This window comes from Pogona vitticeps, chromosome 4 (genome assembly GCF_051106095.1).
Source record: "Pogona vitticeps strain Pit_001003342236 chromosome 4, PviZW2.1, whole genome shotgun sequence".
NCBI lineage: Eukaryota > Metazoa > Chordata > Lepidosauria > Squamata > Agamidae > Pogona > Pogona vitticeps.
In genome coordinates, this window is record NC_135786.1 from 15,152,347 (window position 1) to 15,165,487 (window position 13,141).

Here is a 13,141-nt window from a genome sequence, read left to right on the forward strand (position 1 = left end):
TGGCATTTTATATTAAGCAAGAAAAAAGCAGGGCAAATCTTTGGGTCTAAGTCCCAAGTCCAAGTCTTTTGTACCAAATTTCAAGTCCAAAGCCAAGTCCTGAGTTTCAAGCCCCAAATCCAAGTCCCAATTTAAAAGTCAGCTTCCCCCCCCCCAGAAAAAAAATGAGGGATAGGTGGGCTTCTCTCTCCAGTGGATTGAAATGGAACACATTTTGGGAAAGGGAAAGCTACATGATGGAGCCTAATATTTGCCAGACCAGAAATTGAATCACCTGCATTTAATTAATTGACTGATGAGGCCTGAAAAGATTCTTTACTTCAGAATGGACCCACTGACAGAGAAAGTCAAGAAAAATCAGAGTTCAGTACAGCAGAAAGCTATCATGGGTTATAAACTGAGCTGTCATACTAGAGAAAATTATGGAAAATGATAGCTCTATCTATCTCTCTAAGTAACTAATTAAATTTTTTATACTGCCCCACTTACTGAGAACCCATGACTCTGGGCATTCATATACAAATTTAAATATGCATAAAGCAGTGGGTAGAAATTAGGACTTCTTCAATTTCGCCATGCCCTCATTAAAGGTTTGCCAAGTAATTTGCGAAAGTATGTGCAGCTTCCAATACTTGCAATGCAGGCAGAAATAAAATTCTAGCCATAAGTTGGTTGCACCATGGGTCGTTTTTTTGGCTTTGGAATTCTGCATGACTACAGCAATTTTCAAGGGGTTATACTTCTGGTGTTCACTCTTCCTGCCAGTTATTGCTGGAGCAACACATGCATTGTTTGACCAAGTGAATACAGGGACACAGAATGTGGTTAAGCCAGATGTCAAAGAAAAGGAAAAGAATTCAGTAATATATACTTTCTTTCCAAAGTGTGTCACTTGCAGCACCTATCTTTGTTGGCCCATTGCTGGCCATCCTGAAAAAGGATCTTTGGAGTAATTCCCTCAAATGCACCATAGCACATGCAGTATATTGTTTGCGACACAAGGTGGACGTGAGTTGTCTGAACACTAAGCGGCATATAAAAAGAAATTTACATTTTAATAGATGCATTTTAACAAGAGGGTGGTTCGCTCGGCCCTTGCCAAGCTAAGAGTTTTTTTCCTCATCTCTTTCTACCCAAAAACTTATGAGACTAAAATCCTAGACAGTCACTCAAGTCACAGATTTCTCTCTCTTGTTAGAATTGTGGTCATCAATCTTTAACTAGCTGTGGTGGTAACCCCTATTGATAACTTCATTTTATAAGGGTAATCCTTCAGTGTTAACATTCTTTCTTTAAGCCTTGCTGAAAGCACATGAATATTTCTAATATTTCTAAAGTTATCTGACCTTGCTGTCAGCTCCTCATCACAACTTGAAATAAATCACATTGACAGTTTTGGGCAGCTTGACTTTTTGCTATCACATGAGTATTTATTTAAAAGGATGAAATGCATGTACATAGTGTGTGTAGTCAAAATGTCCTTGACATTTATATATTGTTAAATGTAACTTGCTGCTCTGCTGCAAGCCGCTAGCCAATGGAAATTTCAAAATATAGGTGGCGTATATTTCAATCCTGAAATAATGATTTGAAGTCAATGTTTTCCAAGTAAGTTACATATCTGAAGTGTAAATCAATAAAAAGCATATTTTGGAATTGTCTGATCTGTCACTACTGTCACTTTATTTTGGCAGATTCCAAAGTTCTTTGAGCTGTGTTCTGATAGTGTTTGGGGTATGCGGAAAGCTTGTGCTGAATGCTTTATGGCTGTCTCCTATACCATTTCACCGGAGATTCGAAGAAGCAAATTATCTCCCCTCTTCATCAGTCTCATTAGTGACCCATGCAGATGGGTAGGTAGAGAGAATTAAGCAGTAGTTTATACTGTGAAAGAAGTGTTATGTCTTTTGGTAAATGAAAGTATACAGATATGACTAAGACCAATTTAGATGGCAGCCACTGAATGATTTAAATGTTTTACATGAATTTTCTCCTTGTCCCATGTCCTTTTAAATTATTTTACTTATTATAATTGATATCATGGAGGGTACCTTTGTTGTCATCAGTGGCAATTCTGATCAGCTATCAAAATACATCTCACCCTGGGAAAAGAAAGAGAGAGAGAGAGAGAGAGAGAGAGAGAGAGAGAGAGAGAGAGAGAGAGAGAGAGAGGAGGACCAACAGGGCTTGGATTTTTTAAAAAAATTTCCCATCCACTCTGCTATGTCCTTACTTTATTTTTGCAGATTCCAAAATTCTTTGAGCTCTACCCTGAGAATGTGGAGTATGTGAACAACTTTGCAACTGCCATGTGTAATAAATTAATGCCATTCTCCCACTGCAACGTAATATGATTTCCCATGTGTAAATTACATGCAGGATTCAGGCTAAAATGTATTAAATGCTGCCAGAACTGATAGTCTTAATCATATTTTAAATCATGTTAGAATAGCAGTGGCTTGTGAATACTTAATTCTGCGAAAAATATTGATCAAACCCATTGTGTCTTACTTATTTTGGATATTCTAGGTTCGTCAAGCTGCTTTCCAGTCCCTTGGGCCATTCATATCTACTTTTGCAAACCCTTCTAGTGCTGGTCTGTATATTCGGGAGGATGGAACACTGAGTATACAACCATCCAACCCATGTCTAACAGGCAGTACTGAAAACATCATGCCATCTAGGTATAGTGATTTGATATTAAAGATAACTGGTTCATTTGAATCTTGACTTTGTTATATATATGATCTTGAACTCTGCCCAGGATTAAAACAAGCAAAGATATGATAATGAATTATGTTCTACACATTTTAATGCAAGGTTTTTCATGCTTTCATAATTTTAAGCTCTTCTAATGAAGTCAAGCAGGATTTTCATCTGCCAATATCTACGAAAGATATAGTGATATATTGTAATTAGTGGTACAGGTAGCAGCTAGAGAGGTCAGATTTACACATCAAGTAAGGTTGTGATGAAAAACCTGAGCTTATGCTTATTCAGTAACAAAGTGGGAATACTTGACATGGTTAATCAGTTGCCTCGGAAAAATGAAGCAAGATCTTTACTCTTGAACTAAGTGGAGAAGAAACCCACTATAACTTTGGTGCCATATTTTTGCTCAAAACCCCCCAATGTACACCTTATTAGGCCCAGAAATGGTTGTTTTCAGGTTGTTTTTTTAAAAAGGAAACAGTTTCAGGTTTTTGTTTTTGTGGTGTGAACTTAATTATAGAGTCCTTGTAATCGGTAAAGTGACATTGCATTATAAAGAAATGTGATCCATATAAAGGTTTTATTTTTCTCCTGTTTGGTATAAAAGTAGGGCAGTCATTATTTATGTCTGCCTAGTTGTGTCCTGTTCTTTGTGTTAGATACAGATAGGGAGAAATAGTTAAAAAGAAGCTACTACACTGTTTATTTTGTTTTGCCTTTTATTTTTACCATCTCTTTAAATTCAGCTTTGTACAAAGTCAGATTTAGACACACATTGGTCAAAATCCTGTTGACCCTGCTACACCATCGTAAACAGGATGGGGAGCTGGAAATAATTAAACTAACTAAAGCTTCCTGTTCTCCCCCTTTGAAACTCTGAGGTTTGCTAGGGCTCTTCTTTGTCCAGGAGAAGGCTTTGGGAGCCTTGGGACAGGGCGTGGGGAGCTTTTAAGAGCCAAAAATCACCTCCTGATCCCAGCAGCAGTGATCCAGCAGTGATTTTTTGTGATTAAATACTCTTCCCTGTCCGAGACTTCTAAAGGCTTTCCCAGGGCAGAAGCGAGCTCTGGCAAGCCTCAGGACCTGAAACGAAGTGTGTGGTGTGTGGACGGGAAGCTTCTAGTTTAAATTATTTCCGATGCCTAGATCCAGTTTACAACAGTGTAACTATCCAAACAGAATTTTGCCCATTGAGAATCAGAGGCTTATCAAGGGTTGCTTGTACCAGCAGGACCATTTCAAAACAATAGGTTCAGACTGGGCATGGGTAGAGGCTGTTCATGTGTTGCTCATCCATCAAACATAGAGTGTGATTGGGTCATTGTGCTTGTGCTGCCTCTCTAAATATGAAAAGAGAGGACAACAATGAGTAATAACAAAGAAACCAGGCTTTTTGAATATAGAACCTCCTTGATCAAACAAGCTGCAATCCATGGCCAGCTCCCAAACTCAGGTGAGTTAAAATCTCACAGCAGAGTAATGACTGATTAGCCCCAGGACAGTTGGTGGTGTGAAGCTAATTTTGACTGCTTTTTTAAATTTATTGGCTGAAACTGTTGTAGTGCTATAAAAAACATGCAACTTTTAATGTAACTTTTAAAGGTGAATTGCCTCAAGTTAAGAGATCTCCGTAGACATCTGTTGCATACCAAGTCATGTGACTAATACCAAAGAAGATTTCTTAATTTGCCACAATTCACCTCTAAAAGTTATGCCTTTGGTGTTGTAGTGCAAGGGGATTTCAACCATGGTGTCTGTTTATTATTTTTCTGCTCACCATTACTTTGAAATTGATGTATAATAAAACATTTTAAAGTCCTTTTAATAGTTATCAAAATCATTTTAAAAATTAGTTTTAAAAACCAACAGTCCTCTGGAATAGTCGTTTTGGCTGCCCACTGGAAACCAAAACGAAACCAGCTTTATTTCCCTTGGATAGATGTTCATTTAGCAAGGTGTTGCTACAAAGAAAACCCTATCTCATGTACTCGTTCACCAGCTTAACCTATCATGGTGGTGGGATATATAAGAGACTCTCCACTGAAAAATCTCAAACTCAGAACTCATTCATACCAGAAAAGTTAGTTTTTCAAATATCAGAGCCTGAAGCACTTTGATGCGAGCTCAGAAACAAAATGGAAGCCAATGCAATTGTTTTAAGGCTAGTAATACATGACGTCTAAAGTGTATACTGGGAAACAATTTGGCTGTTCAGTGCAGTTCAGTGTAGCTTTCGGAAACTTCTCAAGTGTAGTCTGATCTTTACTGTAGTCTAATTGAGAGGTAATTAAAACATGGATCACTGTGGCCAAAGTCACTTCCTGAATACAGTAATGGTAGCAGCTGACGTACCAGCAAAAATTGAGCAAAGGCACTCTTGGTCATAGCAGCTACTTGGTCTCCCAGGAAGAAGGCTGAATCAGAAAGCACTCTTAAGTTGCCATTGATTCTGTGAAGAACAAGTCTCTCCAAAAGCAGAATTGACTTTGGAGAAAAGACAAAACTATTGCAAGTGAAACCTTGCCTGTGATGCTATATTTAACAATCAATACAGGATTTTTTTTGTTTGGGGTTTTTTGTTTTTTTTTAATTAACTGTGTTTCTATTATCAGTTCAGAGGAGCCAATGGAAAATAAATTGGAATCATTGGCAGAGGGACCTTCTGCTAACAGCACACCTAATTCTGAAAAATCAAATTCAGATGCTCAAGAAGAAAGTTCAGCTATATGTGTTGATTTTGCAGCAGATCAGACTGCATTGAGTCAAAGTGATAATGCTGATCTTTTCATGACTGAAGAAATTAAAGACTGCCAAATCAGTAATTATCAGGGAATGAACTCAAGGATCCAGTCTGCAGAGGATGTCTTCAATACTTTCTTATACTGGCGTCCTCCGCTTCCTGACATCAGTGAGGATTTGGAACTGCTTCAGTGCAAAACTGAGGTACATGAGGAGAACTGCTCAGTTTCAGAGGTTCTTTGTAATAACTGTGTTGCCAGCAGTGAAATTAAAAAAGTTCTGCAAAGTTTGCAGGAGCACATGGATGATCCGGATGTTCAAGGTAAGCTTCTCCACTGGTCACGCTTACCTAGTCTCGTGCTCAAAGATTTCTGTTCAAAAGCTTCTGCTCTGGTTACTGTGCGCCTTGCAACTGCCTTATTGTAATGGAGAATAATACATTGGATACATTTCTAATGGACAGAAAAACACTTCCAGGTTGCTTCTCAATGACTAAAAAGTAGCTTCTGTCTGCAGCGGCAACTCATGATAATCTTTTGCTGTTCTAAAAAGTATATTCTTTCTTGAGCTGTTATGGGTGAGAGTTGGGCAGACATATTAGCACTACTGAGGGGCGTCTACAGTTGCCCCCCACTTCCCCATAAATTGCATGTGCAGGTGGGTTGTATTACTTTTTTAAAAAGAAGTTGGATTGATGTGTTCTTTGCAAATTGGACTTAAGACCGATAACATTTCTGGACTTGACTAGTATACTGTGTTTGTGACATAGTTTGTAATTTAATCAGAAGGATAATTGTAGATGCTCCAAATAAAAAGTTGGCCTTAAATGCTGTCAAATCTGAATGTGTTTACTTGTAAGTAAATCTCGGTGCCTAGAGTCCTGATTGCTTATGTAATCATGTAAGCTTTTCTGCCCTTACAGTAAGCTCTGAAAGGAAGCATACCAGGAGGGGAAAAACTCTTTGTGATTCCCTTTATGCTCGCCTAAAACATGAGTAGGATTTTGGCTGCTATGGTCAATATTTCCTCCTAGTAAGTGTGCTTAGGACTGCAACCTTAGTCACCCATCCCATAGTAAATTACTCAGCTCGGGCTCACATTGTTTTAAACTAACCTTTTGTAAAATTCAAATGTGAGGTTGTATATAACATAGGGGGAATATGAGAAATATGATGCAAAACCATAGCAGAAAAAGAAAGTACTGTACTTAGGCTTGGAACTGGACATTGCTATTTTCTGAATTTGCAAACTTTCTGTTTCATTTTAAGTTCTGCTTAATATTTTAATGCTTCTTCTAATCCACAAATAGTCATTAAGAAAGTTATATGAAGCTGCAGCTTTCATCTAGCCCTCATAGGTCCTTGATATGGTACAAAAATATTTTCCAGCAGACACAAATAAGCCCACTACAGAACTTGTGGCCAAGTTTCTTTCTTCTGCACAGAGAACATGAAAGGAAATTCTCACCAGTGCTTTATAATATTTAATGTTTTGCAGCTGAATCTACTTACCGTAATTTTAAATTGTTTTAAAACATTCTTGAAATTCTAGTAGTCATTGATAGGTTTATCCATCCATGAATTTTCCCCCTTTCAAATAAAGAACTTGAAAGCAATTTGCAAATGCTTAAAATCTGGCCATAGACAATGTACTTCATTGTTCATTGCTTGTTCTGCTTTTTTCAAAGAAAGTATTTTTGATACAGATTTTTAATGATTATAATATGAGGTGCATTAAAACAGACTTGATAGACCTAATAGGTCTGTTCCATCAATCAGCTCAGGTTCAAGTATTATCTGCTGCACTCAGAGCTGCTCATCTTGATTCTGTCAATGAGTATGAGATGAAGAAGAATGAAGAAGTTAATGGTAACCACAAGGCAGATGTGCCCCATTTTGACCAGGATCTCAATACGATGAAGGAGAGTGCTTTGTCTTCATTATCAAGCCAGAGGGAGGTGATTAATCCATCTCCCCCAACTGTAATACAAAATGTTGTAAGTACCAATTGTTGTAGAAAACATATTTCAGGATATACTGACACCACTAGAGACTTCTATTTATTTTGATTTCTAACCTGCTACTTTAAAAATGTAGAGCACTGAGCCTAAAATTAAAATAGAACCCAAATGTAGGCAGTATGGTTCCCTAAATTATAGCTGTAGTTATCTAAATACCATCCTATTACTTAGCCCAAGCCTCTGAAAGGTAGCAAAAAATTGAGGCTTTGCAGCACTTCCAATAAGTGCTTTGGGCTGGCAGTTCCCCAGGAGAAGGGAGGTCAGAAAATTAGATTGTCCACTTACATATATTTTCCCAACACTCTACCAAATATATACCAAATGTGCTATTCCTTATTTACTATATATCTATAGTAAAATAAGGAATAGTAAATAAGTAAATATATATATATATTTACTATATATATAGTAAATAAGGAATAGCACATTTGAAGGTAAGCTAATTGTGACTTAAAATGAATTAAGAAATATAATGTCTGTTTAAGAACTCAGTATTGGATGAAACCCTATTGCTTAGTATAGTACGTTACACTAGAATTAGCACAATGAATCAGTGGAGGTTTGGTGAGTCATAAGGTTAATTGATTGAAACAGGCCTACTCTAGTTGCATCTTAGTTTGACACAGTAAATGAGAACTAATGTAGGTGTATTTCAATCAGTGGAACTTATGGAGGAGTTGACTCATCAAATCTGCTTTGATTCAGTGGGCCTACTCTAGTGCAATGAACTTTGCTAGGCAACTGGATTTCAGCCATTGAGTGAAAAGAGTTATTTAAAATTAGTTATGTAGTTTAAGTCAATTGATAGCTTGAACTGGAAGAGGAGTGAAAGAAGTTAATGTCATCAAGCTTAGAATCAGATTTTTAAAAATTCACCCAGATTTGCTTAGAGGTTTATATTAATTAAATACTGAATACGACTAGTAGGAAGTCAAGTGGTTGTGGTTTGGTAGAACTCAGGCTTATTAACACACATTGTCATTAACCTAAATTTAAACTTCCATAATGGATTAGTAATTTGGAAACAGATGTAGTTATCTTTTCCTGTGGGTTATATCTTTAGCTTAGAATAACTTGTATTACATTCTTTTATTACAAGTTCAGATCTCTAGGGCTAGATGAACTTAATGACTTGGATGTGGGAGTTCAGGGAATACTTATCAAATTTTCAGATGACACAAAATTGGGTGGAACACCTGATACCTTGGAAGATAGGAACAAAATTCAAAAAGATCTTGATAGGCTTGAACACTGGGTTAAAAACAACAGAAATAAATTTTAATAGGAATAAGTGTGAAGTTCTATATTTAGGGGGAGAAAAGAAATGCATAGTGACAAGATGAAGAATACTTGGCACGATAATATTACAAGTGAGAAAGATCTTGGAATCGTTGTAGATCACAAGCTGAATGTGAGTCAACAGTGCAATGCAACTTCAAAAAAGGAAAATGCGTTAGTCTCCAAATCCCATGAAGTACTGGTTCCCTTCAATTTGTCACTGGTTAGTCCTCATCTTGAGTACTGTGACCGGTTTTGGACCCTGCGCGTTAAAGAAGGATGCCAACAAACTAGAGCAAGTTCAGAGGAGGGCAACAAGGATGATTAGGATGACTGGAAAATAAGCCTGATGAGGAAAGACTGAAAGAACTAGGCATGTTTAGCTTTCAGAAAAGAAGACTGAGGATAAATATGATAGCACTTTTCAAATACTTGAAATCAAAGGAGGCACGGGATTTGTTCTTGAGCATCCCAGAGTTCAGGACATGTAATAATGGGCACAAGTTACAGGAATCCAGATTTTGACTGAATATCAGGAAAAACTTTCTAACTGTTAGAGCAGTATGAAAATGGAACCAGTTACCTTGGCAGGTGGTGAGCACTCCAGTGCTGGAGGCATGCAAGACAAAATTAGGCAACCGTGCATGAGATACACTTTGATTTGGATTCCTTCATTGAGCTGGAGGTTGGACTCAGTACAGTAGTCTCATAAGCCCCTTCCAACTCCCATTATTCTGTTATTCTATGATTATAGTACATTGAATCCAGTTCTTGCTGTTATGTACTGTATAATGTTTAAGTTGTATTGAATTACCTCTTCCAGGACTCAGAAGAGAAGCAGAATGGGACTAACAAAGTATTAGAGGCAGAAGGACATGAAGGACATGAAGATGATAAAGAAGATAAATCAAAATTACAGGTTGTTTCAAATGTTTCTTAATTATGGTACAGTGATGTTCAGATTTCATAACTGAACACTTTGCTTAAACCACTTTCCAGAAGCCAGCCTGCTATCTTGCTTCTAATAGAATCTGAAATTATGTGTATTTCATCAACTATAATGTATAGTGATGATGAGTTTTATTCACATATTATTTTCTGAACCTGTTTGTGCGTCTGCATGGTATGGTTCTTGGACATGCCCTCATGTTTTCTTCCTGTCTCCTATCACTGCACATTACACAGTATATATCTAGCTGAGTGTTGCATTCCTCTTATCTGAGCTCTTCCTTATTTTGTGAGTTTACCCTGGGTTATATATTGTAGGTAGACATGAACAAAGACATTGGCTTGTTATCTGAAAAGAGTAAAGTGCAGTTCACTCAGAGACCAGCTTTGAAAGGAAACATTTTCCAAGGCCCTGGATCTGGTTGTATTCCAGGTATAATTTGTAGTGGAAAAGATTGTACACAATCCAAAGACGAGGGCAGGCAATTATCACAGATCTGTGGATGACGCAGAAAGCATTCCAGTTCACACCACCAGAGGTGCAGTCTGAAACCTTGACCTGACACTTCAGTCCCCATTTTGAAACTTGCTTTAAGCAGAGAAACTTGGCCTGCACATGTAGCCACATTTTTTTCTGCATCATGCACATCTCTGCAGTGCTCAGCCTGATGAAGATCTATACAGATTATAAGTGAGCTTCTATTTATGAATTTTAGTGATTTAATTAAAGATACCAACCCCCTTTGTCTTTCCATTAAGCATGATTTGTATAGTTACAAATAATATAGATGGCCAGACTTTGAGATGCCCAGTGATTTAAGCATACGTATGTAATCAAACGTGCGCATAACTTGTTATCTATAGCACTACACTTGATATTAGCCAAAAGGCCTAGAAGCAATGTCATTTGCAGCTTCTCTTTATAACTCACAAGGCCAATCTTTCTTTGGTTGATTTGTGGACTTCATAAAATCGTGTGACAATTGGCCTATGAAGCTGAGACCTTGAAGAAACTATTATTTATGACAAAGCCGATGTAGTTTGGCCCATTTCTTATTTTAAAACTGCTGGTGTTCTGTACTGTTTCCTTTGTCTATTTCCCATCTGGAGGGGGAGATAGAATGTTGTACTAGAAACAGCTGTTTTTCAGCGCTGATATATTCTTCCTCTTGTTTAATTTATTGTTATCAATAATTTATTGTTTATCTCTTCTTTTCTTCAGGATATCATACCTCAGCCATTGTTAGACCAGTACTTATCCATGACAGACCCTGCTCGAGCACAAACGGTTGACACTGAAATTGCAAAACATTGTGCGTACAGTCTTCCCGGCGTAGCCTTAACACTGGGCAGGCAGAACTGGCATTGTTTGAAGGACACATACGAGACCTTGGCATCTGATGTGCAGGTGAAGTATGTAGTAGTCAAGATCTACTTCATAGTATGTATTTGGCACGTTAACTGTCAGATACCTGATGCACATATGGTCTCCACGTACATTCCTCTCTACTTGTCTGTCTTAACAAAAACCAAGAAGCTCCTATTAGATGGACTTTCTAATATGCAAGAATTAAGGAAATGTTTTTGGCATAGCCTCAAGAAATAATGTGCAGAATCATATTCATTTCTTAGACTTATTCAACAATAAACTGTGCAAGTGTTTGGACATATTTAAGCTTATATAAGAAAATACCCAGTAACACCTTCTTGAACTGACTGGGAAACTGTCCAGCTACTCATACAATGGACCAGTACATAGGTGGAAAGAACAAACAAAATTCTGACCACACATTCAGCCAGATGCAATGCAAGTGGAAGCCCATGTTCATGTTGGGAACACTTTTAAAAACTACTTTTCACAAGCAGAACCTGTCTGTGGGTTTAAGACTGAAAAGCTAGCTTCTTCACCCTGCAACAGAACTGGGGTTGCTGTTGTTCAAAACTCCTATGTCAAATACAATGTTTTTTTTTTCTCATTTGAGAGGCAACAGGACATCACAGCCTATTGTTTGTAAAAACCCAATTCATTCTTCCTTCTATAATAAAGTGAAAGACAAAGAACATAGTGAGAATGAGCAGCAGTAAATACAGCAATTGGTTTGAAGGATGGGATAGGAAAGGGGTTCTATTCAATTTTTGAGCAGTTCAAATGCTGTCCTATCATATGCTCATATAAAAACACTGTGGTTTTCTTGTTGTGCAACATTCAGTGTTTTTCATTAATTATTTGCAGTGGAAGGTGCGTCGGACACTTGCTTTCTCCATTCATGAGCTGGCTGTTATCTTGGGAGACCAGCTAACAGCAGCAGACTTAGTGCCAATTTTCAATGGCTTCTTAAAAGATCTGGATGAAGTGCGCATTGGGATCCTAAAACATCTGTATGACTTCCTTAAGGTAGAAGAAACTACAGTTACTCACTTTTGTTTTCTGTTAGCTGCTTTTTTCCTCAAAAGGTATCCTGTACTTCAGAGAAGTGCATAGAAATACTCATTCGTGTAGTAGGATTTTTATTATTTTATGTTTCTTTTTTTTTAAGTAGCTTTCTTCATCTGAATCAGCTCCTGACAGCTCTCTTTCTCTACCTGGATAATCAGAGGCAGCTTCCAGTGCAGACAAAACAGTACCGCATGTTCCTGTGTATAAGATGATACTTTTGTCTAAAATCTTTACATTAAAAATTGAGGGTTGTCTTATACACGGAAGTAAGGAGGGGGAAGGGATCAAAGCGCTTTGATTCCTGCTTCTCCCCTCCACTTTCTTGCGAAGAAAGTGCTTTCTGATGGAGAAATCGGGGATGAAACAGGGTTCGCATATCTTTTTTGACAGTTCCTCAGTTTGTATAGGAAATGACGAGTGGAGTTTCATTAAAAATTCTTTATTAACATAACTCAAACTTTTTTCAACCGTAACTCCAACAGAATTATTAAAAGTCACATTCAAAGGTAAACTGTCCCATAACATAGATAACATCTTTTCCGACGGTTCTCCTCCTAACAGTAACTCTGCTTGAAACGTTCTTGATCTGTCGGTATCCTCTGACACCCACTCCTTATCACACAAATAGTCCCACAGCAATGGTGTTGTGCCCATTCGCCCTCCATTGGTTTCTCTCCTTGTAAAATAGGTTTTGGTCAGGTTACCCTCTTCACTGGACCTCGACTCTGCGGGTAGACAAGTACCGTCCATTCTTCAGGATATAAACCTCTATAATCAGTTTTATCCCTTCACTATTGCCAGCACTCAAATCCCAACCTCTTTCTTCTTTCTCTGTCACTTTTCTAGATACTTTAAATATCTTAGGTTCATTTTCTCCTTCTATCCACTCATCTTCTATAATCACTACTTTTTGTGTCTCTCCTGATTTCCCATCCTCTTCTGAAGTGAGGAAAACATCCATCTCCTTTCGAATCCCCTTTCCTGGCTCCTCCCTCTTTTCTCTCATC

The 13,141-nt window shown here is 37.7% G+C and overlaps 1 protein-coding gene across 5 annotated transcripts in view; it reads left to right on the plus strand.

Annotated features, from left to right (window-relative positions):
* LOC110081093 (serine/threonine-protein phosphatase 4 regulatory subunit 1) overlaps window positions 1-13,141 on the plus strand; it is a 51,990-nt gene that overhangs the window by 25,776 nt on the left and 13,073 nt on the right. For all 5 annotated transcript variants that reach the window (XM_020797504.3, XM_020797506.3, XM_020797509.3 and 2 more), the window contains 7 exons: window positions 1,695-1,853; window positions 2,530-2,684; window positions 5,325-5,773; window positions 7,230-7,447; window positions 9,573-9,668; window positions 10,920-11,105; window positions 11,931-12,092. In XM_020797504.3, the coding sequence (XP_020653163.3) occupies window positions 1,695-1,853; window positions 2,530-2,684; window positions 5,325-5,773; window positions 7,230-7,447; window positions 9,573-9,668; window positions 10,920-11,105; window positions 11,931-12,092 (1,425 nt within the window). The remainder of the gene's footprint in view (window positions 1-1,694; window positions 1,854-2,529; window positions 2,685-5,324; window positions 5,774-7,229; window positions 7,448-9,572; window positions 9,669-10,919; window positions 11,106-11,930; window positions 12,093-13,141) is intronic.